The 22,544-nt window shown below is 38.1% G+C and overlaps 1 protein-coding gene across 3 annotated transcripts in view; it reads right to left on the bottom strand.

Annotated features, from left to right (window-relative positions):
• The window catches only part of LOC125819397 (uncharacterized), a 39,079-nt gene that overhangs the window by 12,566 nt on the left and 3,969 nt on the right, over positions 1-22,544 (bottom strand). For all 3 annotated transcript variants that reach the window (XR_007442460.1, XM_049498840.1, XM_049498833.1), the window contains exons 6-15: positions 22,391-22,478; positions 11,832-11,920; positions 11,575-11,714; positions 11,304-11,466; positions 11,067-11,202; positions 10,874-10,970; positions 10,081-10,210; positions 6,135-6,194; positions 5,873-5,991; positions 5,597-5,721 (exon numbers count right to left, since the gene is read on the bottom strand). Coding sequence is in view for 2 of the 3 variants with exons in the window: in XM_049498840.1 (XP_049354797.1) it covers positions 5,597-5,721; positions 5,873-5,991; positions 6,135-6,194; positions 10,081-10,210; positions 10,874-10,970; positions 11,067-11,202; positions 11,304-11,466; positions 11,575-11,714; positions 11,832-11,920; positions 22,391-22,478 (1,147 nt within the window). In the remaining variant the exon portion in view is untranslated. The remainder of the gene's footprint in view (positions 1-5,596; positions 5,722-5,872; positions 5,992-6,134; positions 6,195-10,080; positions 10,211-10,873; positions 10,971-11,066; positions 11,203-11,303; positions 11,467-11,574; positions 11,715-11,831; positions 11,921-22,390; positions 22,479-22,544) is intronic.

Genomic DNA, 22,544 nt, shown 5'->3' on the forward strand with positions numbered 1-22,544 from the left:
TTTCTATCTCCAAAGGCTTTCTTCCCTCTTGACCACCTCCTAATACTCCAACGTGAATTCAGCCTTCTTTGGTATCTCTTCCTCGGTGAGAATTCTATCTTCCCTTTCTGCATCCATTACTGCTATCTGTTCAAGTAACACTTTCCTCTGGTTGCCTAGATTACCAGTATCACCTTTCCTCCATTCCTTTGGTTTAAATTTTAGAGCTTTGAGTTTGGAAGCCTAAACATGATCAGGTCTTCCAGTGAAGTTGAAAGATTCCCAGTATCCTTGAACTCTAGTAAATCCTGCAATTTCTGGCCACCAATATTCAAACTTGAAATAATTCTTGTTTCTCTCCCATGAGCCACCCAACAAGGCTAATGGAATGTGGTCTGAACTCAGTCTTCGAGGGGTATTTGTTTTAAATAACTTAAGTTCACATCCATTCTTCTGAAATCAGGATCCTATCAATCCAGGAAGTTCTTGATCTCATTTGAACCAGGTGCAAGTAACATCCGCCAATTGTTGATCAATTAACCTCATGTCTTCAATGAAATCAGAGAACTCTTTCATGTTAACTTTCTCAAAAAAATTGAGAACTCTTTCATGGATGTATACAATTTGCAAGAAATTGTATACATCCATGTTTCCAAAATATCTCCCTTCCACGCCCTCTCATCCCACATAAAAAGAACCCCCTCTCTTGTTCCACTTGCATCCAAAGAAGCATGCCTAATACATCACCCTCCCCAAATATGTTGTGCCACCACTAGAATATTCCCTTCTATTTTTGTTTCTAGCAGAAAAATATTATCTGCCCTCCACCCCCTTATCAAACTATACGTCAATCTTCTATTTTTTCTATTGTTTATCCCCCTCACATTCCATGAAACCAATTTGAACTTCATCATTTCGAAGAGCTTGTGCTCCTCCCCTTGTTCCTCCCCTTGTTCCTACTCCTAGAGTTTTTGAATTTTACATCAAATGAAACAAGGGTTTTCAATTCTTGTGCCCCCTTGATATTTGACTTTCTCCCTTCAACCTCCTGCTCCATTCTCCTTGCATGTCTGCAGCTATCAATCTGCAGGAGTAGTTTTGTGGTCTCCTCTTCATGTCCTTGGAAATCTACCCTAAAATTATTTATTTTTTTGAAATTAGTAATGTTGTATTCCTCAGCATTAAGAATATTCTAGTGACCTCCAAAAATTAGTACACACAGGAACTAGGAAGGCTAATTACAAAGATCCTAGCATATCTACTAGTTGCTCTACCTCCTCCATGCATTCATGTTTACACCAAAAATACAAATATGCAATATAATTCTCTTTAACTTTCTATATGGAGTTTGATTTGTTCTCATAGCATCTACCATTTCTTTCCTTCCGTATTGACCACCACAGTGGCGGAGCCACATACTTGTAGCCAGATAGAAATATTTTTTTGATATATATATATATATATATATATATATATATATGGCTCATTCGCAACTACTCCAACCTCGTTATAGATAGAGCGTACCTGCCCGCTATTGGGTCTAAGTGGGTTCTCCCGCTTTTTCGCCTTTCAGAAGGGTGGCCCACACACGGATAGGGGGAAAGGAGGGGAGACTAGCCTCATTACTTCCCACTGGGCGAGAGGTGCACCTAACCCGAACCGTGCTGGATAGTCACCCATCACACGACTCTCAAACCCAACCTGTGGTGGATCCAGGGAGACAAAGTCAAAACGCAACATCCTTTGCCCAATACTTTGGAACCCATGGTTATGAACCCGAATCCGTTAGTATGTAACATTTTCTTTTCCAAGTGAAATCCCCTAGTATATGAAAGAGTGAAAAAGTGCTTTCGTTGTTGTGGAATAAGAAGCCTTCATATCTTAATGCACTTTATATTACATGTTGACACTCTTTGGCTTCTATGCAATTTTGCTTCTTTATATTTTGACACCCCTTGATCAAAATTCTGGCTCCGTCACTAAACCACAATATGCAAGCTGGAATAATTCTCCACCACTTCTTTTGGCTTTTACTTCCTTCTCTCCTGATCCAATAACTCAACGGATCAGCAGTATGCTCTGGCATCGTCCAACTGTTACCAGTGAGCCTCAAAAACAGAGACCATAGTTGATCTATGACTCTACAGTCTAGAAAAAGATGGTTGTTGGTCTCATTTGTCTCATTTGCATAGAAAACACCTAGGTACTAGTTGTGCACCTTTCCTCAACAGTACCTCCTAAGTCAAACAAGCCCTCTTAGCTACCAACCATACAAAACATTTGATCTTGGTTGGTGCTTGGCTTGTCCATACATATTTCCATCTAGCCAACCTGAGGCCTTATTGAGTTCCCAATTCCTTCTTATAGAGCTTGTTAATTGTGAACCTTCCATCCTCAGAGTGTACCCGCAAGACTGTCTGTCCTTGCAGCAAAACCGTTAAACTCATTGATTGCATGTAACAATTGTGCCACCCTAACTATTTCTCAATCATTCAAACGTCTCCTAAAAGATATATCCCAACCATTTGCCCAACTCTCAGCTTGCGTGATATCTGGATTGCTACAGAAAGAAAATAAGTCAGGGAAAGATTACATTAATGCCTCCCGTCTTACCCAATCATCTTTCTAGAATAGGATTTTAGCTTCATTTCCTATTCTGAGTTTGATGTTTCTTGTTAGTTTGGTCCAAAAAGATCTTATTGTTTTCCCATGTTGAAACTCCATATGGCATAGAAACCTCATTGGTACACCATTGCGAGTCCCGGCCATACTTGTGATGTATAACTTCTCTCCAAAGAGCTTGTTCTTCTTCCACATATCTCCACAGCCATTTCATCAAGAGGCATTCATTGAGGATTCGAAGATTCCTAACTCCAAGACCACCTGAGAGCTTAGGTAGCTGCATTGTTTCCCCCTTAACTAGATCGTACCCTGTTATAGAATATAATAGGTGTAAATATTGTATCTTCAATAAATATAGCTAACTTAATTATAGGAGCAGATTCTTAGTTGATTTACTTTGATTAGTTTCCTCTCATAGAAGCATATGTATTTGTATAAGTATCTTGTCTAGATGAATAGAAAGAAACAAGTCATTCTCCATATAATATAAGTTACATACCCCAAAAATTTTACCCAACTTAATCAAATTTAGTTTTACCCAAGTGGAGGTTTCTTGCTCTTTCACTTGGCTTGCTTGTTGTTGGTGGATCACAACTGCCTTTGCTTCAACCTCCCAATTAACAAGTTCCTTATTAAAACATAAGCTCACTTTCTTCTCTTTCACTGCTCTGCTGCTTCTATCGCCAATTCTGCTTCTGAGAGATCATCTTACTCTCTTACTGCCAAAAGATTTCCCCGTTTGGGTCCTCTGTTGCCATTAGTATTATCAAAGGCGAAAAGTGCAACAAAGCTTTAAGGTGTTGTGAGGTCTTTAAGCGCAAAGCGCAAATAAAGTGTGGGCTTTAATGAAAAAAGGCACAAAGGGAGAAGAAACAAATATATTTGTTTAGTCCAAGACTAATTATTATATACATGAATGACAAATATATGACCAAAGAAATTAAAAAAAAATTATGATAAAATGAGATATCAATTGTTTAGTGTCAGTTCTTTAGAAGTGGCTCATTGGCAAGGAAATATTAGCCTTAGAACCTTGATGACTACACTGAAGTGCACATAAAGCGAGGCGAAGTGCTCAACACGTTTTGAGCCTCGCATCAGGGCTTAAGCGCGCCTTTGACAACATTGGTTGCCATCATCGTCATTGCCACGTAGGTGTTCCTTTTCTTTGTAACTATTGTTGCATGCCAAGATACCTGAAGATCCATGGCATCAATGAAGTTGTCGTCTCTGAGAACTTCTGGACTGCTATCTCCTTGAATTTCGTAGAAAATCACTTGTCCAGCTCTATCTGGGCTTTTAATTAATTTTTTGGGGCTCAGTTCTCTTGGGCTTGACCGAGAAGCCCAAATCCAGTCTCACATTTAAGTGAGTCATGTGCAAGTCACATGTTTCATTTACATTTTCACCTCCAGCTGTCATAGGTTTGTCACCCACGTGTTGTCTCTGACTAGAACTCCTAAATTGATGGGATTCTAGTACTGAACTGCAGATTGAACCTCTAATTATCCCCTGGGTAATGCTTTCTACTGGCTTTCATCCTTGCGACTTCTCCGACAGTTTCACAACCTAGTTCTGGCGATATTTTGAATCTAAGTTTACACTCCACCCTAAAGTGAAAGGTAATTCCGCTCCGTCCTATGATACCTCTCTCAGAATTCTCCTACTATCGTTGGCCACCAGTATTCTCACCCACTTCATGTGGTTTTTGAGCTCTGCTTCTTCCTCCGCAAACTTCTCCAATTTCTTGGAAGACTTTCTGGGACCACACGTGTATAGGAATGCCCACCACTAGAATTCTTACTTCTTCAGATGTGCCAAATTTACAGAAGTATCTGGTTGACGCGGTGAACACGCTGGAGTTGATGGACCTGCAACCCTCCACATTGCAAGAGGAGATATCATCAGAAGTGTTCATTTCTCTCAATGAAGCAATCAAACACCTCACTAATCTCAATTGGCAAGAGTGTTGTGCCACTTCTATGCAAACCATTTGTTTCTCTAATGGAGTCAGAGACGCAGATCACCGCCAGGACGACCAACGCTTCAGCTTCAGTGCTAGAAATTCGGTTTTTCGGTTAACTGAATAAAATATTCAATAACCAAAAACCAAACCAAATAACTGAATTTTTAAAATTAAAACTGAAACTGACAGAACAAACAGAAAAAACGAAGCCAATTTATTTTTAAAATAAAAGATTGGTTCGGTTGGTTTTTTCAGTTCGAACCAAAATGTGCCCAGCCCTACTGGTACCAGAGGGAAATAATTCTGGAATATGGCAATCAACAAATTTCAAGAAGGCAAAATTAACCAAGAGACTAAGACTACATATTCCAAAATAAAAAGAACTTTTATCACATGCTCTATAATTTGGTCACTACTAAGAGATGAATTTTTAAAGCTTGATAGCAGGACATGAAAAGAAGCTAGATTAATCGAGATTCAGTGCATAAATGAAGCATTTCAGCATGGATTAATAAACAATCTGCACTATTTATATTAAAGAATTTCAACTGCAATTGTTGTAACTTGATCTAAAATACCAATTTGACTGCAAGATTTTGACTCAGGTTCGGTAACTCAACCTTTCATTTCATTGTCTAATTAGTTGCAAATTTGTTAATCAATGCCACTATTATATAGATCAACCTGTGTGCCAACGTATCTACGTGGAACGTAAGGCTAGCATGCTGAAGTCATTACATATAACCTCAATGGCAATGGCAATCTTCTAGAAATGAGTACAGATTTATCAATTAATCATCAAATGTTTGGCATGTATGCTTCAACAATATCTACTCTAGAAACAAGGTCAAAAGCACGAACACAAAGAAGGGGGAGTGAGCTTGTCATGCCCATTTTTTCAATCACAAAAGCAACAAGAAATCCACCAAAATACACCACATACACTAAGGCAAGAAATGAAAGGGATCAAATGTTTGACAAGTGTACTCAGTCAATATCTACTCTAGAAACCAGGCCAGAAATACTAACCAAAAGGTGGGGGAAGTGAGCCTGTCATGCCCATTTTTTCAATCACAAAAGCAACAAGAAATCCGCCAAAATACACCGTGTACATAACACAAGGAATGAGAGGGATCACATAACATGCAGTTGACCTGACAAAAATAACTTTTGATCAGCAGAGTACGTTAAAATTAACTAATGAGCAACAGGTTTGAACGTCAGAAGCATAAACTATCAACAGTAGAACATACAGTCTTCTGGAGTTATACAAACAAAAAGTAGTTAGCAGTGAAACAGATATACCTAAATGATCCGACAACAAAGGACTTCATAGACAGGCGAAAGGAAATCCAAGCAAGAAGCATGAATGCTGACATTACAAATGTCAAGAAACCTCCACTCAGCCCAGCAGCAAGGTAAGCCTGCTTGAAGGAAGCCATTTAGCCATCTTATTTTTTGATCAAATAGGAAAACACATGCTTGGCCAAACTGAGGTGACAAAGTCAATCTACCGCAAAAGAAGAACACAAAATGCAGATTAACTTATAGAAAACAAATCACGCACCAATGTTAAAATCGAATACAACCCAAATGCTCCCCAAAATCTAGCTTCAGTAACTAGTTCCTGTATAATGTCAAAGAGAAAAAGGAAAAAGAACTTCAAACACTGGAATGATCTTCGCAATAAAAGAATATATTTTTTTACACTCCACATACCATTTTGGCAATAAAATCTAAATATAATTCAGGGAGAAGCATAACTGAATCACTCAATGCATAGTTTATATAATTATATGGAACAGAATTCAAAGATGAAAGCAGCACTTGATACTTCAAATTTTCCCACCCCCTCCCAATGGGCACTGGCAAAAAAGTCATTTTCCAGCATAAACTGACAAGATCAAGAGGTGTTACCCAACTTATACTCCCCATTTCTCCCCTCTCCCTCATTCCCATTCCTAATACTCATCACAAAATGTAACAACCCAACTCCTTATTTTGAGTATATGCATTCCAAATATGTTTCAAGCATGTTAACAAGTTCATATTATGTTTTATGACTTCTTTGGTATGATTTGAGTGAAGTTCCAGGGTCAGGATGTGTTTTGGAACATGAAAACCATGGAATGCTGGTGGCTGCGACGGCTTTTGCGACCAAGAAAACCACCATGGCAGTGTGTAATCGAATGGAAGAACTTGTAATTCACTATGTCAGAAGTGCATGTATATGTAACACCTCGAACCTTTGGACTATGATTTGGAACATTTGACGTATGAAATTAGACCTGAACTCAATGAATGTGATTGCGCTTAGAGGTAAAGGTCCAATCATAAGTGTCGGAAGTGTATTTGAATTTTCACAACGGACTTTTAGCACAAAGTTGACTTGAAAGTTTCTCTATCGATTAAGTTTTCGTATAAGATCATACGAGGGTGAGCTTCAATCGATCATATCTCCTAGAATATGAAGAGTTACATGGCCAATAACCTATCAAATTAAATTACTTCGAGTCGAGTTTCCAATGCATCCAACCTCTCATCAATCCGACTTCTAAATAAGTAGTTATGATCGTTTTACAAAAAGGTAGCAGAGCAGCTACGCTGCCGGGCTAACCTGCGTGGGTCATGTAGCCTGCCTGGACGATTCCAGAATGTGGCCAGCAATATTCCCAGATCTACGTGGGTCATGTGGGAGGCTAGGTGGGCCACATAGCTGTAACTAAAGTTTTAAAACATTATTTTGGGGTTTCTGTTTTCACTTTTAACCTTTTGGTCGACTCCACCAACCTCCAGGAGCTCTCTTCTACCCTATTAAGTCTTGGTAAGTATTCACCATGATTTTTAAACATATCTGAATTTCTACAATATAGTAACATCAAATCATCCTCATATTTACAGTGAAATCAAGAAGTCACTCCTAGGGTTCAAAATTTGAGTTTTGAGCACGATCCACCACCTATTAAAGATATTATACCTTCTTTTAGTACTGAGATGGGAGTTTTGACTTAATAAGTGGCCCGTGACACGTTTTAGAGTCCCTGCATTGAGGTCCGCGCCACGATAATTACCGAACTTTAGCAAACACAAAAATAAGAAGACCCACGTGATGGAGGGCACGCACAGACCCCCCCCCCCCCGAGGCGCTTTGGGGGTGCAATTCAGACCCCCTTTCCCGACGTGAAATTAATTTCCTATGTTTTAAAATAACAGTACTATGGTCCTTTGTTTGTACAAATTTTAGTCCCTCATAACGTAATATAATCATATTAGTACGATTATTCTCTCATTCACTCTCCCTAAAGCTTCAAGACACAGGAAGTCTCTCGAACATTCTTGATTCTTTATGGAATTCCAAGAACCCTCTATGCAAGCGTCCCTTTTTATGATAATTTCCCATTTGGTGAATTTTGTATGGGCTCTCAAGTTGGGCAGTTTCAACTGGATGAAAGAAAGATATTAGGTCCAAATTTGATTCAACCGAACTTGGATAAGGTCAAACTTATACAAGAACAACGTCGGAGTTCGGACAACTCAAAGTAGGCAAAACTTCTAAGCCACAAAAAGGAGTTGTGACTTGGAGTTCTTAGAGGGTGACCATGTTCTTTGAAGGTTTCTTACATAAGATCTTGAAGAAGATTGAAGCAACATCTCTTAAGCATTTCCAGACTAAAGTATTTTCTAGGTGTTGAGGTTGCTTAGTCTAGACCAAGTATTGTTATTTCTCAACGCAAGTATGCCTTAGACATTCTTGAGGAGACAGGAATGAAGGGATCTAAACCCATTGACACTCTTATGGATCCGAATGATAAACTCCTTCCAGGACAGGGGGAGCCACTCAGTAATCCTAAAAGGTATAGATGGCTAGTGCCTGGTTGGAAAGTTTTATCTCACAATGACTAAACCTGACATCACTTTTTTCTGTGAGTGTTGTAAGTCAGTTTATGACTTCCTCTTATGATAGTCATTGGGCTGCAGTTGTTCATATTCTGTGATATATAAAGTCAACTCCTGGTAAATGACTACTCTTCAAGGATCAAGGCCATGAGCATATCACTGGATATTCAGACGCCGATTGGGCAGGATCACCCTCTGATAGACGTTCAACTCCGGATATTGTGTTTTAGTAGGAGGTAATTTGGTGTCGTGGAAGACTAAGAAACAGAGTGTGATTGCTTGATCTAGTGCAGAATTAGAATATCGAGCAATGGTTGTAGCAACTTGTGAGCTAGTTTGGATCAAACAGTTGCTGAGAGGGCTAAAATTTGGGGAAATTGGTTAGATGGAACTTGTCTGTGATAATCAAGTGGCCCTTCATATCGCATCAAATCTTGTGTTTCATGATAGGACTAAGCACATTGAGATTGACTATCACTTTGTCGAAAGATACTCTCAGGCGATATTGTTACGAAATTTGTGAAGCCAAATGATCAGCTTGCAGATATCTTCACCAAGTCCCTCACCGGTCCTCGTATTAATTACATCTGTAACAAGCTAGGTACATATGATTTGTATGCACCAGCTTGAGCGGGAGTGTTAGAACAGGAATAAGTATTACAATCCTATTTAGAATAGGAACAAGAATTGGAATAGGAACAGGAATCCTATTTGGAAAAGGAGTTTAATGTAGTGTCTATAAATATTGTCTCAATATAATAATATAGACACACAATTTAAATAATATTCTTCTCCTTTATTTCTGACAATTATGATATATGTAGAGGTTTATTTAAATAAGTAATTTTCATATCGCGACTCTCACTGCAACCTTATTGAGGACAGCCAAGGATACCTACTCAGTACTCCCCATACTCACGCCTCTTCCTTTTCTTTTACTACATTTATTCTAGATAATAATTTGAGCTCTAGCGAACCTTGTGGTTAAGTTCACACGTTGCAGTTATCAGTGGAGAGCCAACCCCTCTATGTTTGTGGTAGCTCGGACTTTGTGGACCTAGACCTATTTCTAACTCGAGGTTACATTCGAATGAGCCTTGCATTATTTATTTTAGCATTTTAATTGAATTAATTATCCGATAGAGTTTGTTTCATTAATCACGAAATGAATGAGTTGAGACTAAAGTTGGTTAGCTCAACAAGAGGGTTTGTTGGTGCTGATCACAAATCATCGAATTTTGGGTCGTGACACAAAGTAGATTGAATAGCTAATGATTAAAAACAGCCAGTCGTTTAAACCCCAATCAAAATTCACATGACAATGTATCTAAGAAGTCTTAAAACAAGCAGATGATATCAGTTTTCTTTCTTCTACCTTTCTTCGTATTACTAATTTGCAATCTAAATACTCTCTAATGGCTCTCAAAAAGTGCAGTGGAATAACAAATAAAATATATAGAAATTGGTCTGCGGTGTAATGCGTTAATAAAGAAAACGATAGATCTTTGACCTCATACATATTCATAAGATATAAGAAAGGAAGAGATGGAACAAGAAAACAGACATGAAAGCAGACATCTTTTCCAAAACAATATTAACAATATTTGAAGTTGTACCTCTTTTGACAACTTCAGGATAGAAACATCTTGAGTCAGAGGGAAGCTTTTCCAGAGCATTCTTGGAATCAACATCCCAGCAAGTGAACTAGGTACAAACATCATGAATGCCAAATATGGTGTAGAAAACCTATTCATGAAAACAATTTACCAAAAGTTTTCTCAAAGTCAAGTCAAAACTTCTGCTTATTGGTGTCAAAGTGCAAGCAGCTTGATGAGGATGTGGCACACATATGTCCTTTATAAAGCAAAAAAACTAGTAATTTGACATCTGAGAATTTTACGACAAGCAGCTAGAAGCAACTTGAGGCATTCCACTTATGCGACATTTATCTTTATGTTACTCAAACAAGTCTCCACTTATATATTTCTTAACTAAGATTTAACAATTCAATACGAAGATCTAAAGGAGTGAAATGGGCATAAGAGAACTAATAGTCACAGCTTCCACAAAATCTTCTTTCAGGGTAGCACCAAATTTTCATTAATACAATATTATCAGGATACAAATTTTGTTAAGTATCACAATACTTTTGTCATAGAGTAGAAGACTGACAGTCAAACATAAAAAGGACAGCTTGGTGCACTAAACTCTCGCTATGTGTGGGCCCAGGAAAAACTGGATCACATTAAATCTATTGCATGCAGCCTTACCGGGCATTTTTGCGAGAGGCTGTTCCACGACTTGAAACCACAGCAGAAACTTTTACCAGACACTTAAACATAATTAAAAAATAATAGTTCTCCAAAATAAACCCAGAGAATGCAATCTCGAGAATAAACAAAAGCATACCAGCTCATTGACTGACCAGAAAACAGCAGTCTTATGACAGCAAAGGCAACTGGAAAAACAATTGCTAGCAAAATTGCAAAAGCATGACATAACATTCCTGCATAAGAGCCAATAATGAAGCAGAACAGAGAAACAAGTCTTTTAAGAGCACTCTTCCAACCAAAGAGAGAATTAAAGTATGTAGGTTACCTACCTTTAAGAAAATCATAAAAGGTTGCAAAACAACAGGTCAGTCCCCAAGTTGGAAAGCGTAGGAGAAGTGGCACAAGAAAAAAGATGACAACAGGTAAACTATGAAGAAACATAGCTTGCTTTCGTGAATAGTATACCTACAATGAGAAGGAGAACAATAGGTACTCTATAGTTAATTTACAATCTAATTCCACTTCATGTATAAAGAAGATCTTCATCTTGAGAAGTGTTGGCTTACCAAGAAACATGACAAGTAATCAAAGAAAACTGCACGTTCATTGTCAGATCTATTGACAGCAGATCTTAATCTCCTTTGATGTGCATTTTGCAGGTTAGATGAGTTGGTGAAGGCTTTGATTATTCTTAATAAATTGTCTCCACGTGCTTGGATGCTTCCAGGTCTAGGTCGGAAAAAATTCTCATGTATCAGAGCAAGTATCCAAGTAGACGTAATGGTCATAAAAATTCAATTTGGTGAACTATACCAAAACAGCAATTGTGATGCATACAATAGTCTTTCAACAGTATCAGATGCGGTATGATAAAAATAACCCCCAAGGAGGAAGATGATATCCAGGCCAGGAATATCGCCAAAATCTTGGGCAAACATTCTGTAGTCTGTATCACCAGGAATTATACCAAAGAGATCCTACAAGAACATTGGAAAAGAGAAACTTTCAACACCATATCAATGACGCATCGCTGCAAGGAACTGATAGATAGATATCAAGAAACTGATCTAAGTAGTAGACAATATCCTGTAAACCTGAGCTGCACTATTTGCCATAGGATAGAGTGCTGATTGAGCATAAACATATGAAGGCCAGGACCCAGGTCCAGATTGGCAAACCAAATCTGTAAATTCAACAATGCACAGCGGGTGAAAATTTTAACAATATCAATGGCATAGAAATGGAAAGATGAAAATTTTAACAATATCAATGGTATAGAGATGGAAAGATTTAAGAATTGAATGCTTAACTCTCCTCATAGAGTAGATAATTTGGTCAGGGAAACAAGTCATTCAGAATGTGCAGTCTCATGGATGGTGCACCAATTAGTAGAACGTCATAACTTGAACATTATTTTTGATGAAGTGAGATATCATTAAAATCATTCAGAGGATGCAGAGATTACAAAAGAGAAGAATCTGTCAGCTTAACAGATACAAAAACTAAGGAGCTGACAAATTCCTAAAAGAGAGGACCTGTCAGCTCAAGAAAAACAAAAAAACTTATAAAGCTAAGAAGCTGACAGATTTCAAAAAGAGATGTAAATTATTTAGAGGTGAAAGGTTAGCCCAGCTATATAGGTTAACTAGATAACTAGCCTTAAGAGAGCATATTTGAGTTTAAATTCCATCAAAACGTCTAATGTTTCTTTTAGACCAGATACACCAAAAAAGGCAGGCAGGTAACATGATCCTTGTTAGAATAGAAATAAGTATTCCCTACTTAGAATAGGAATAGGAATAGGAATCCTAGTTGGAAAAGGATTCCAATGTAGTGTCTATAAATAGGGTCTCAATGTAACAATTTAGATACACAATTCAATAATACTTTTCTCATATATTTCTCAACATGGTATCAGAGCATTGGTGAGAACAAACAAGTCACCGTATGTCTATGTCACTTTCCGGTGACTGTTGGGTCTGATTTTGTTATTCTTTTTACTTTCTGTGGGTGTTGTGCGAAAACCAACACCACCACGAGGCTTGGAAAGCTCCCTCGACCAAACCCCAGCCAGAACCACCGGAAAACATCACCCCACGCGCTCTCACGCGCCGATCGGAGGTGGTAGTTTCCTAAGATCTGGCTCACGCGCTGGCGCGTGAGGGCTTTTCTGATCATATTTTTTGACAGCTGGGGTCGTCCAGCCATTCCGACCAGGCCCATATTGTTTTTGGCCAGATTCGATCGCCGAAATTAGGGTTCCAGCTATTTCCAGCGACTTTTTCTTCGAGATTTGAATTTTCCGACGATCAGATCTCAATAATCAAGTTTTTTTTTTGTTGTTTCCAAGACAAATTTAGAATAATGTCTTTTGGGTGTGATGTTTTTGGTTCTAAAATATGGGGATTGGAAGTTCTAGCCCTATAATCACTTCATAACTTTTATTGGGAAGTTCAAACTATTTATCTTGGGCTTCCTCGGTTGAGTTGTGCTGCAAGGGTCAAGGTGTCCAAGATCACTTAAAGAACAAGACTTATGTGGTAGATGTAAAGGCAAAGACTAGTGAGGAAAATGCAAAAGCCAAAGCACAATGGAAGAAAGTAGATGCTCAATTATGTAGTCTCCTATGGCGTTCTATTGATTCCAAATTGATGCCCTTATTTCGCCCATTCCAGACGTGTTATACAGTTTGGGAAAAAGCTCGTGCTTTATACACTAATGACATATCTCGATTCTATGATATGATATCTCGATTGACCAACTTAAAAAAACAAGAATCCGATATGTCTACTTACTTCGGACAGGTACAGGCAGTCATGGAGGAATTCGACACGTTGATGCTAGTTACTATGAATGTGGAAAAACAACAAGAACAGAGACAAACATTGTTTCTAGTTCTTACTCTTGCTGGACTTCCTCCTGATCATGATTCTGTGCGTGATCAGATTTTAGCTAGCCCTACAGTTCCTACAATCGATGAATTATTCTCTCATCTACTTCGTCTTGCGGCACCTCCCAATCACAAAGTAGATTCATCACCCACTGTTGACTCCTCTATTCTCGCATCTCAAACCTTTGAAAAGCGTACATATCAGTCTATGGAGAATTGGTGAGGGGGAGAGCGTTTTGGGAAACCTCGATCCAAGTGTAGTCATTGTCATACGCCTGGACACACTCGTGACATATGTTATATTTTGCATGGTCCACCACCCAGTTATGATCCTATTGTTCTAAAGGAATATAATGAGTTCTTTCGAAATCGCGCAAGTAAACAGACATCTCCACCAGTAGCATATGGTGCTCAACCTAATCAACCATCCAATAATGCTCATATTGCTCAGACAGAATATGATGAGTTCCTTCAGTATCGTGCAAAGAAGCAAACGTCTCCACAAGTAGTTTCGGTTGCACAACCTGATGTGTCTGTTGCGGGTAATTCTTTTGCTTGTGTGTCGCAATCTAGTACTCTTGGAACATGGGTCATGGACTCTAGGGCTTCTGATCATATCTCTGGTAATAAATCACTTTTATCCAATATTGTTTATTCACAATCTCGTCCAGCTGTTACTTTAGCCAATGGGATCCAAACAAAACCAAAAGGGGTTGGAAAATCCAAACCCCTATCTTCTGTCACCCTAGACTTTGTTCTTTATGTCCCTAGTTCTCCTTTTAATCTAGCATTTGTTAGTCGTTTGACAAAAGCCCTACATTGTAGCATAACTTTTTTCGATGATTTTTTTCTCATGCAGGACCGCAATACGGGACAGATGATTGGAACAGGACATGAATCACAAGGCCTTTACTATCTTACCTCTTCAAATTCCTTAATAGCATGCTCCGTTACAGATTCCCCAGATCTAATTCACAAACGCATGGGACATCCGAGTCTATCCAAACTGCAAAAGATGGTGCCTAGTTTGTCTAGTTTATCCACATTAGATTGTGAGTCGTGTCAACTTGGAAAACACACTCGTGCTACGTTTTCTCATAGTACTGAGGGTCGTTCAGAGTCTATTTTTTCATTAGTTCATTCTGATATTTGGGGTCCTAGTAGAGTCAGCTCCACCTTAGGATTTCGTTATTTTGTTATTGATGATTATTCAAGATGTACTTAGGTTTCTTAATGAAAGATCGTTCTGAGTTATTTTCTATTTTCAAAAGATTCTTTGCTGAAATACAAAATTAGTTTGGTGTTTCTATTCGTACTTTTCGTAGTGATAATGCCTTAGAATACTTATCCTCCCAATTTCAGAAGTTTATGACTCACCAAGGCATTATTCACCAGACTACTTGTCCATACACCCCTCAACAAAATGGTGTAGCTAAAAGAAAAAATCGGCATCTTATTGAGACCGCTCGTACTCTTCTCCTTGAATCTAATGTTCCGCTGCATTTTTGGGGAGATGCAGTTCTTACGTCTTGTTATTTGATAAATAGAACGCCCTCTTCTTCTATTCAGAATATGTTCCACATTCCATACTGTTTCCTCAGTCACATGCTTTGTTCATAACTTAACCCCAGGAAAAGATAAATTAGCTCCTCGTGCCCTCAAATGTGTCTTTCTTGGTTACTCTCGAGTCCAAAAAGGGTATCATTGTTATTCACATGATCTTCATTGATACCTTATGTCCGATGATGTTACATTTTTTGAGTCTCAGCCTTACTATACATCTTCTGATCATCTTGATGTATCTATGGTCTTACCCATACCTCAGGTTTTACCTGTGCCAACCTTTGAGGAATCTACGGTTACTTCTACATCTCCAGTTGTAGTGCCACCACTACTAACTTATCATCGCGGTCCATGTCTAACCCTAGGCCCAGATGATTCATGTCATGCGCCGGACCTGCTCCTACTACGGACTTGCCTCCTACTAGATAATCGTTTGCACTTCAAAAAGGTATACGATCAACTCGAAATACTAACCCACATTATACCTTCTTAAGTTATCATCGTCTATCATCACCCCATTATGCCTTTGTGTCGTCTTTGTCCTCTATTTCCATTCCTAAGACTACAGGTGAAGCACTTTCTCATTCTGGATGGAGGCAGGCTATGGTTGATGAGATATCTGCTTTACATAAGAGTGGTACTTGGGAGCTTGTCTCCTTTCCTGCAGGTAAATCTACTGTTGATTGTCGTTGGGTTTATGCAGTCAAAATTGGTCCAGATGGTAAGGTGATCGACTTAAGGCTCGCCTTGTTGTCAAAGGGTATACTCAGCTATTTGGGCAAGATTATAGTGACACTTTCACTCCTGCGGCTAAAATAGCATTTGTTCGTCTTTTTCTATCTATGGCTGTCGTTCGTCATTGGCCTCTTCATCAGTTGGACATTAAGAATGTTTTTCTGCATGGTGATCTTGAGGAAGAAGTCTATATGGAGCAACCACCTGATTTTGTTGCTCAGGGGGGAATCTAGTAGCCTTGTATGTCGATTGTGTAGGTCACTCTATGGTCTGAAATAGTCTCCTCGAGCTTGGTTTGGGAAGTTCAGCACAGCAATTCAGGAGTTTGGCAGGACTCGTAGTGGAGCTGATCACTCTGTGTTTTATCGGCATTCTGCACCAAGTCGATGCATCTATTTGGTTGTTTACGTTAATGATATTGTTATCACCGGTAATGATCAAGATGGTATCACCGATTTGAAGCAACATCTCTTTAAGCACTTCCAGACTAAAGACCTTGGCAGATTGAAGTATTTTCTAGGTATTGAGGTTGCTCAGTCTAGATCAGGTATTGTTATTTCTCAACGCAAGTATGTCTTAGACATTCTTGAGGAGACAGGAATGATGGGATGTAGACCTATTGACACTCCTATGGATCCGAATGTTAAACTCCTTCCAGGACAGGGGGAGCCACTTAGTAATCCGAAAGGTATAGACGGCTTGTTGGAAAGTTGAATTATCTCACAGTGACTAAACCTGACATCTCTTTTCCTGTGAGTGTTGTAAGTCAGTTTATGACTTCCCCTTGTGATAGTCATTGGAAAGCAGTTGTTCGTATTTTGCGATATATAAAGTCAGCTCCCGGTAAAGGACTACTCTTTAAGGATCAAGGCCATGAGCATATCATTGGATATACAGACGCTGATTGGGTAGGATCACCCTCTAACATACGTTCGACATCCGAATATTGTGTTTTAGTAGGAGGTAATTTGGTGTCGTGGAAGACTAAGAAACAGAATGTGGTTGCTCAATCTAGTGCAGAATCAGAATATCGAGCAATGGCGACAGAAACTTGTAAGCTAGTTTGAATCAAACAGTTGCTGGGAGAACTAAAATTTGGCAAAATTGATCAAATGGAACTTGTGTGTGATAATCAAGCGGCTCTTCATATCGCATCAAATCCAGTGTTTCATGAAAGGACTAAGCACATTGAGATTGACTGTCACTTTGTCAGATAAAAGATACTCTCGGAGATATTGGTACGAAATTTGTGAAGTCAAATGATCAGCTTGCAGATATCTTCACCAAGTCCCTCACATGTCCTCGTATTAATTACATCTGTAACAAGCTAGGTACATATGATTTGTATGCACCAGCTTGAGGGGGAGTGTTAGAATAGAAACAAGTATTTCCTACTTAGAATAGGAATAGGAATAAGAATAGGAATCCTAGTTGGAAAAGGATTCCAATGTAGTGTCTATAAATAGTGTCTCAATGTAACAATTTAGATACACAATTCAATAATACTTTTCACATATATTTCTCACAATCCTGATGGAATTTTCAACTTTCCTAGAACTCCAACTTGTATAAGCTTCTCTGATGGAGAGTGGCATAGACCACTTTAGGTCAAAAGTAGCTAAGAACATATGTCAAAAGTCTACAGCAACTGGACAGTGGAAGAAAAGATGGTTAATTCTTCCAAGGCATTTTGGTACTAGTTGAAAACCTCTTTTGATGAGGTTATCTTGGGTGAGACATGTCCCTTTTAGGACCGTCCAAGTGAAGCATGAAATGTTTGGAGGGAGATTCGTTTCCAGACTAGCTTCCAAGGCAAAATATCAATCATCATCTTTGTAAAGATATGGCACCCGGCCTAACTCAACCCCATAAGCTAGCTCATGAGGGGAGGTTTGTCCAAGTCCATTTAGGAGACCAATTTCCCATCCCTCTACCGATGTGGGACTTCTTAACACTCCCCCACACGCTCAGACCTTAACTGGAGTGTGAACACTTATAAATGGAGTTTGTCACAGTTGAAATAGAGTCCCTTATGGCTTCTTTTATCCATTTCAACTCTGGTCAATTTCTTCACAAATTTGGTGGGTTGTTGAGGTGAGAAATATGTTGTATTTGATCGACATGCATCTAACAATGGCGAACAAAGGGGTCGTTCCTTGCGTTCGCTGGAAAATACTCATCGTTATAGCCAAATCTAGAGGGTTATGCAACTCTACCTCAATTGCAATGTAATCCGCAAGACCACTAATTAAGTGTTCAAATTTTCGCGTTGGTGAAAGGGTACCAACCCACAAAACCAATTGTTAAAACCTTTTTTGGTAATCTACTGTAGATCCAATTTGGCGTAACTTAGCCAATTCTCCCAACTTTTGACTTCTAATTGGTGATCCGAACGAAGGTTGCATTGACATTTGAACACATCCCAAGAGCATTGAGGCATATCTTTCTCTAGTTGAATAAACCAGAGTTGTGGGATTCCTTTCAAATGAAAAGAAGCAAGTCCAACATATTCTTCTTTTGTTGTTTGTTGTTGTCGAAAGAAGTGCCCATACCTGTACAGCCATCCCAAGGGGTCCTCGTGGCCACAAAATTGTGGAAAATCCAACTTTGTATATTTAGGAATCATGGAATTTTTCACTAGCTTCTACTCCTAAACCTACAGCCACTGCTTTACCTTTCCAACCTCGATTGTGACTGCCATTTTCAGTTGCTTCAACATGCCTTTGAATTTTCTAAATCCTCCTTGAGTGAATCCAAGCAAGCATTTATGGCTTCCTTTCTTGCTAAATTGGTAGTGGATTCTTCTTGGAACAAAGTCAACAATTGTGTCAATTGTTGCTGGATTAGATATCTCACAACTCTCATCTCTAATAATAAGTTGTTATGGTCCCTGATATGGTTCTAGTTATGGAGTGTTGCAAGAGGAAATCAAATGTCTTCTTCCTACAACCTATAATGCTATGTTAAGAGAAAACCTATAATATCTTCAGTTAAAGAACTCAAAAACTTAAATAATTTTCTTCTGATCTTTTTATTTAATTCAAATAACTTTAAATACATTATTCTTGGATTAACCCCGCCTAAATAACAAGAAACTAACTTCCTAGTACTAAGTCCTTAATTTATATTCAATCTTTTGATTTGAGTGTGTGGACTATTTCTTCTTGTGAGGGCACTTGTTTCATGATAGATAGGTTATTTTATTAGCTTTCTTTGATGAGAGTAGGTGAGCAAGCTTAAAGTTGATGAGTTCCAAGTCCTTCCTTAAGGTTAGGAGGTTAGAGGGTTGTTGTTTATTTGTATATCTGCATAATGAGTGGGAAGTGTACTTGATATTTTGAAATTTGTATATGGCGTAAGTGTTTGTATCAACCAAAGTGATGGCGTCCCTAATTTGATTTGTTTGAGATGAGCTTTAATGCTTGCACGAGGACGAGCACAAGTTTAAGTGTGGGGTGTTGATGTGAGGCCAAAAATGCATATTTTAAATCATTATTTGTCTCACATTTAGTATTTATATTTGTTCATTTTGAGCATGGATTTTATGGATTATTCTTAATAGTGTATTTTATTTGTAGGATTAAATTGGTGTGAAGATGAAGAAGTTTGGAACTAAAATGAATTAAAGATGGAAGATTATAGAAGAAAATCAAGCAGACAGCTTTATGGATTAAATTCAATATAATAATATATTATTTATGAAGTGCAGCAAAAAAAGAACTTCAACATATGATGGCAGCACCACGAATTTGGCAAGGGAACAAAGAAAAGAAAGGCTACAACCTGGTGAAATGGGAGACACTCACTTTGGGCAAAAAACAAGGTGGCCTTGGCATGAGAAATCTTAGCATCCAGAATAATTGCTTGCTACAAAAATGGCTATGGAGATTTTGTACTAAAGATAGAGCCCTATGGAGAAGATTCATAGCAAGGAAGTATGGCTTGTTTAGCCAATGGACTACTGAGGAGGTGATGGGGTCGTTTGGATGTTGTGTGTGGAAGACCATTAGATGGTTGTGGCCACAGTTCAATAACAATATTTATATTAGTGTGGGCAATGGTCTGAAAACAGATTTCTAGAATGAAATCTGGAAAGGGGATGATAGCCTGAGGAACTTATTCCCAAATCTCTACACCTTGAGCTTACAAAGATCTGCTACTGTTGCTCAAGTATGGAGCCAACAAGGGTGGAACTTAGTGTTCAGGAGGGCTTTGAATGACTGGGAAATTGAGGATGTGGCCAAGCTACTAGAGGTGCTAAACACCCCTCCAGCCATATCTCAACGAAAGGATAAACCAATTTGGAAGTTAAATAGCAAAGGAATGTTCACAGTATTGGAGGATAAATGTCAATCAGTCAGTGACTAAAATATGGCCTTGGAAGCTAGTGTGGAAGACAAGAAGCCCATTAAAAGTAGCATGTTTTGTCTGGTTGGTCATAAGAAAAGCTTGCCTTACACATGAGGCATTACAAAAAAGGGGGATGCAGTTTTGCTCAAGATGCTTTATGTGTGAGCAGAAAGCAGAAGTAAATAATCATTTGTTCATTCATTGTAAGGCAGCTTCAAAATTGTGGAATATGTTTTTGTGTATACTAGGGGTTAGCTGGGTGATGCCAAAGACAACCATAGAGCTCCTTAATAGCTGGACAAGAATTGGCAACAAAGGGAAAAGTGAAGATTGGTGGAAGACTATTCAAGCCTGTATATGGTGGACTCTATGGAAAGAAAGGAATGCTAGGTGTTTTGAAGGACAAAATGATAGTTTTCGGAAGATAGAAATGAAATGCTTGTCTTTTATTTTTTTGGTGTAAGCAAGAGTTGGTAGGGGAAAGCATAGAGATGGTCGATTTTAAAGGAAACTTGTAATTCTGTATGGCTTTTTGAGGGTATGCCCACCACCCTGTGGGATGTAAGTTTCCAATTCATCATCCCTTGGATGATGAATTTTTTGTGAATACAAAGTTACCCTTATCTCAAAAAAAAAGGCAGCGGAAATATGCACAACGAACAGAAGCAGTTTCACACAGAACCCAATTCCTTTTGGTTTTGGATTCCTAATTTGTTTTGGACTCAATTATTTTATTTAGGGTTTTCTATCTCTATAAATAGTCCATAACAATAATTATTAAGGGAGGAGGAGACATTGTAGAGAATAACTTTTGATCTAGGGTTTTATCTTTTCTTCTCTTTTATTTATTTTACATGTTTTCTTTGAATGATTCGTTGTAATTGCTCTATGTCTATGTGGAGTTAAACTTCTCGTTCTTGGATTATATTTACTTACAAAATGATTGTTTAGTGATTTTGATTTGGCATAATTGTTTATCATATTGGTTGTTCTTATATTCTTGTGATTACTATTTTGATGTTTGGCAACCATGAGAATAAATTTATTGTCTTCTTTTGAACTCGGGAGAGAAATAGAGGGATAGAACGTGGAATATAAGGAGCATTATCTTTTCTTGCATATCACTTGAATTGATTTGTGTCTAGGATAGGGATATATCTAGGTGCCTTGCTTGGCTCAAATACGGGAAGACAACTTAATGCTCCATAGTTGGTTCAGTCTATCTCCGCTCAACGATGTAGTTAGGTTGTCAATTGTGGTAGACAGTTAGAGGCCGGAAGATCATGACTATATTATCAACCCCATGAATCAACAACTAGATAATCAAATAAGTTGATGAAATTGATGCTAAACATGATTGTTAGTTAAATCATAAACGTAGATCGATTCATTCATTGATTGTTTAAACATCTATCTTTTCTTAGTTAATTGCTTTTTAGTTATTTTATTTTTATTTTTAGTTTAGTTAATATAAATTCATCTTTGCAATCCTCCCTTAAATAAATAATTAGATTTAGTATAATTTAGTAAATAGTTACTCGACAAGTCATTTGGGTTCGATAATCCGGCTCTTTTAGGGTCACTATATTACTTGCGCGACCACGTACACTTGCGTGTGCATTTGGAAGCAACAATTGGCCAAGAACATATAAGAAAATTACAACTAATACGCTTAACCGGTGAAAGAACTTTTTAACAAATATAAAATCTAATCAGTCTTTAACTAGAGAATCTATGATTATACAGTTTTCAGTACTCATAACTACCATTATGATAATTAATAGGCATTTTATTTGTTCATTGTATCTTCTCTATCAACCTATTAAACATCAAGATATCCAAGATAAAGAACAACATTGAAGACAATGTTCTCAATAAAATGATTCCAAGCCATAGTGTACCCTCCCTTGACTATCAATAACTTTAGCATTTGCCAAAAAGGAAAAATATGCTTTACATTTATCCCTATGCTTTACATGTATCCCTCTTTACAGGCTTGTAAAAGCAGGCAGCTCGTATGTTAATGAAAAAGGTCACGTTCATAACATTGTCACAATTACAACATAGCACTAGAAAGCATAAACATGGCACAATTGTATGAATGCAGGTACCTACCGAGGCCTCCAGTCCCAGAAGCTTCAACATCTATAAATGCTCCAATCGTCTCATTCCATCTATGTGTAGTTATGAAACCGTGCGAACCCTAAGAAAATCATCAGAAAACTCTTTATTTTAACTTGCTTGATTTTTTTAATCATCTACTATTCTA

Source organism: Solanum verrucosum, unplaced genomic scaffold, assembly GCF_900185275.1.
Source record: "Solanum verrucosum unplaced genomic scaffold, falcon-dt-bn FXZP01000318.1, whole genome shotgun sequence".
Classification (NCBI taxonomy): Eukaryota; Viridiplantae; Streptophyta; class Magnoliopsida; order Solanales; family Solanaceae; genus Solanum; species Solanum verrucosum.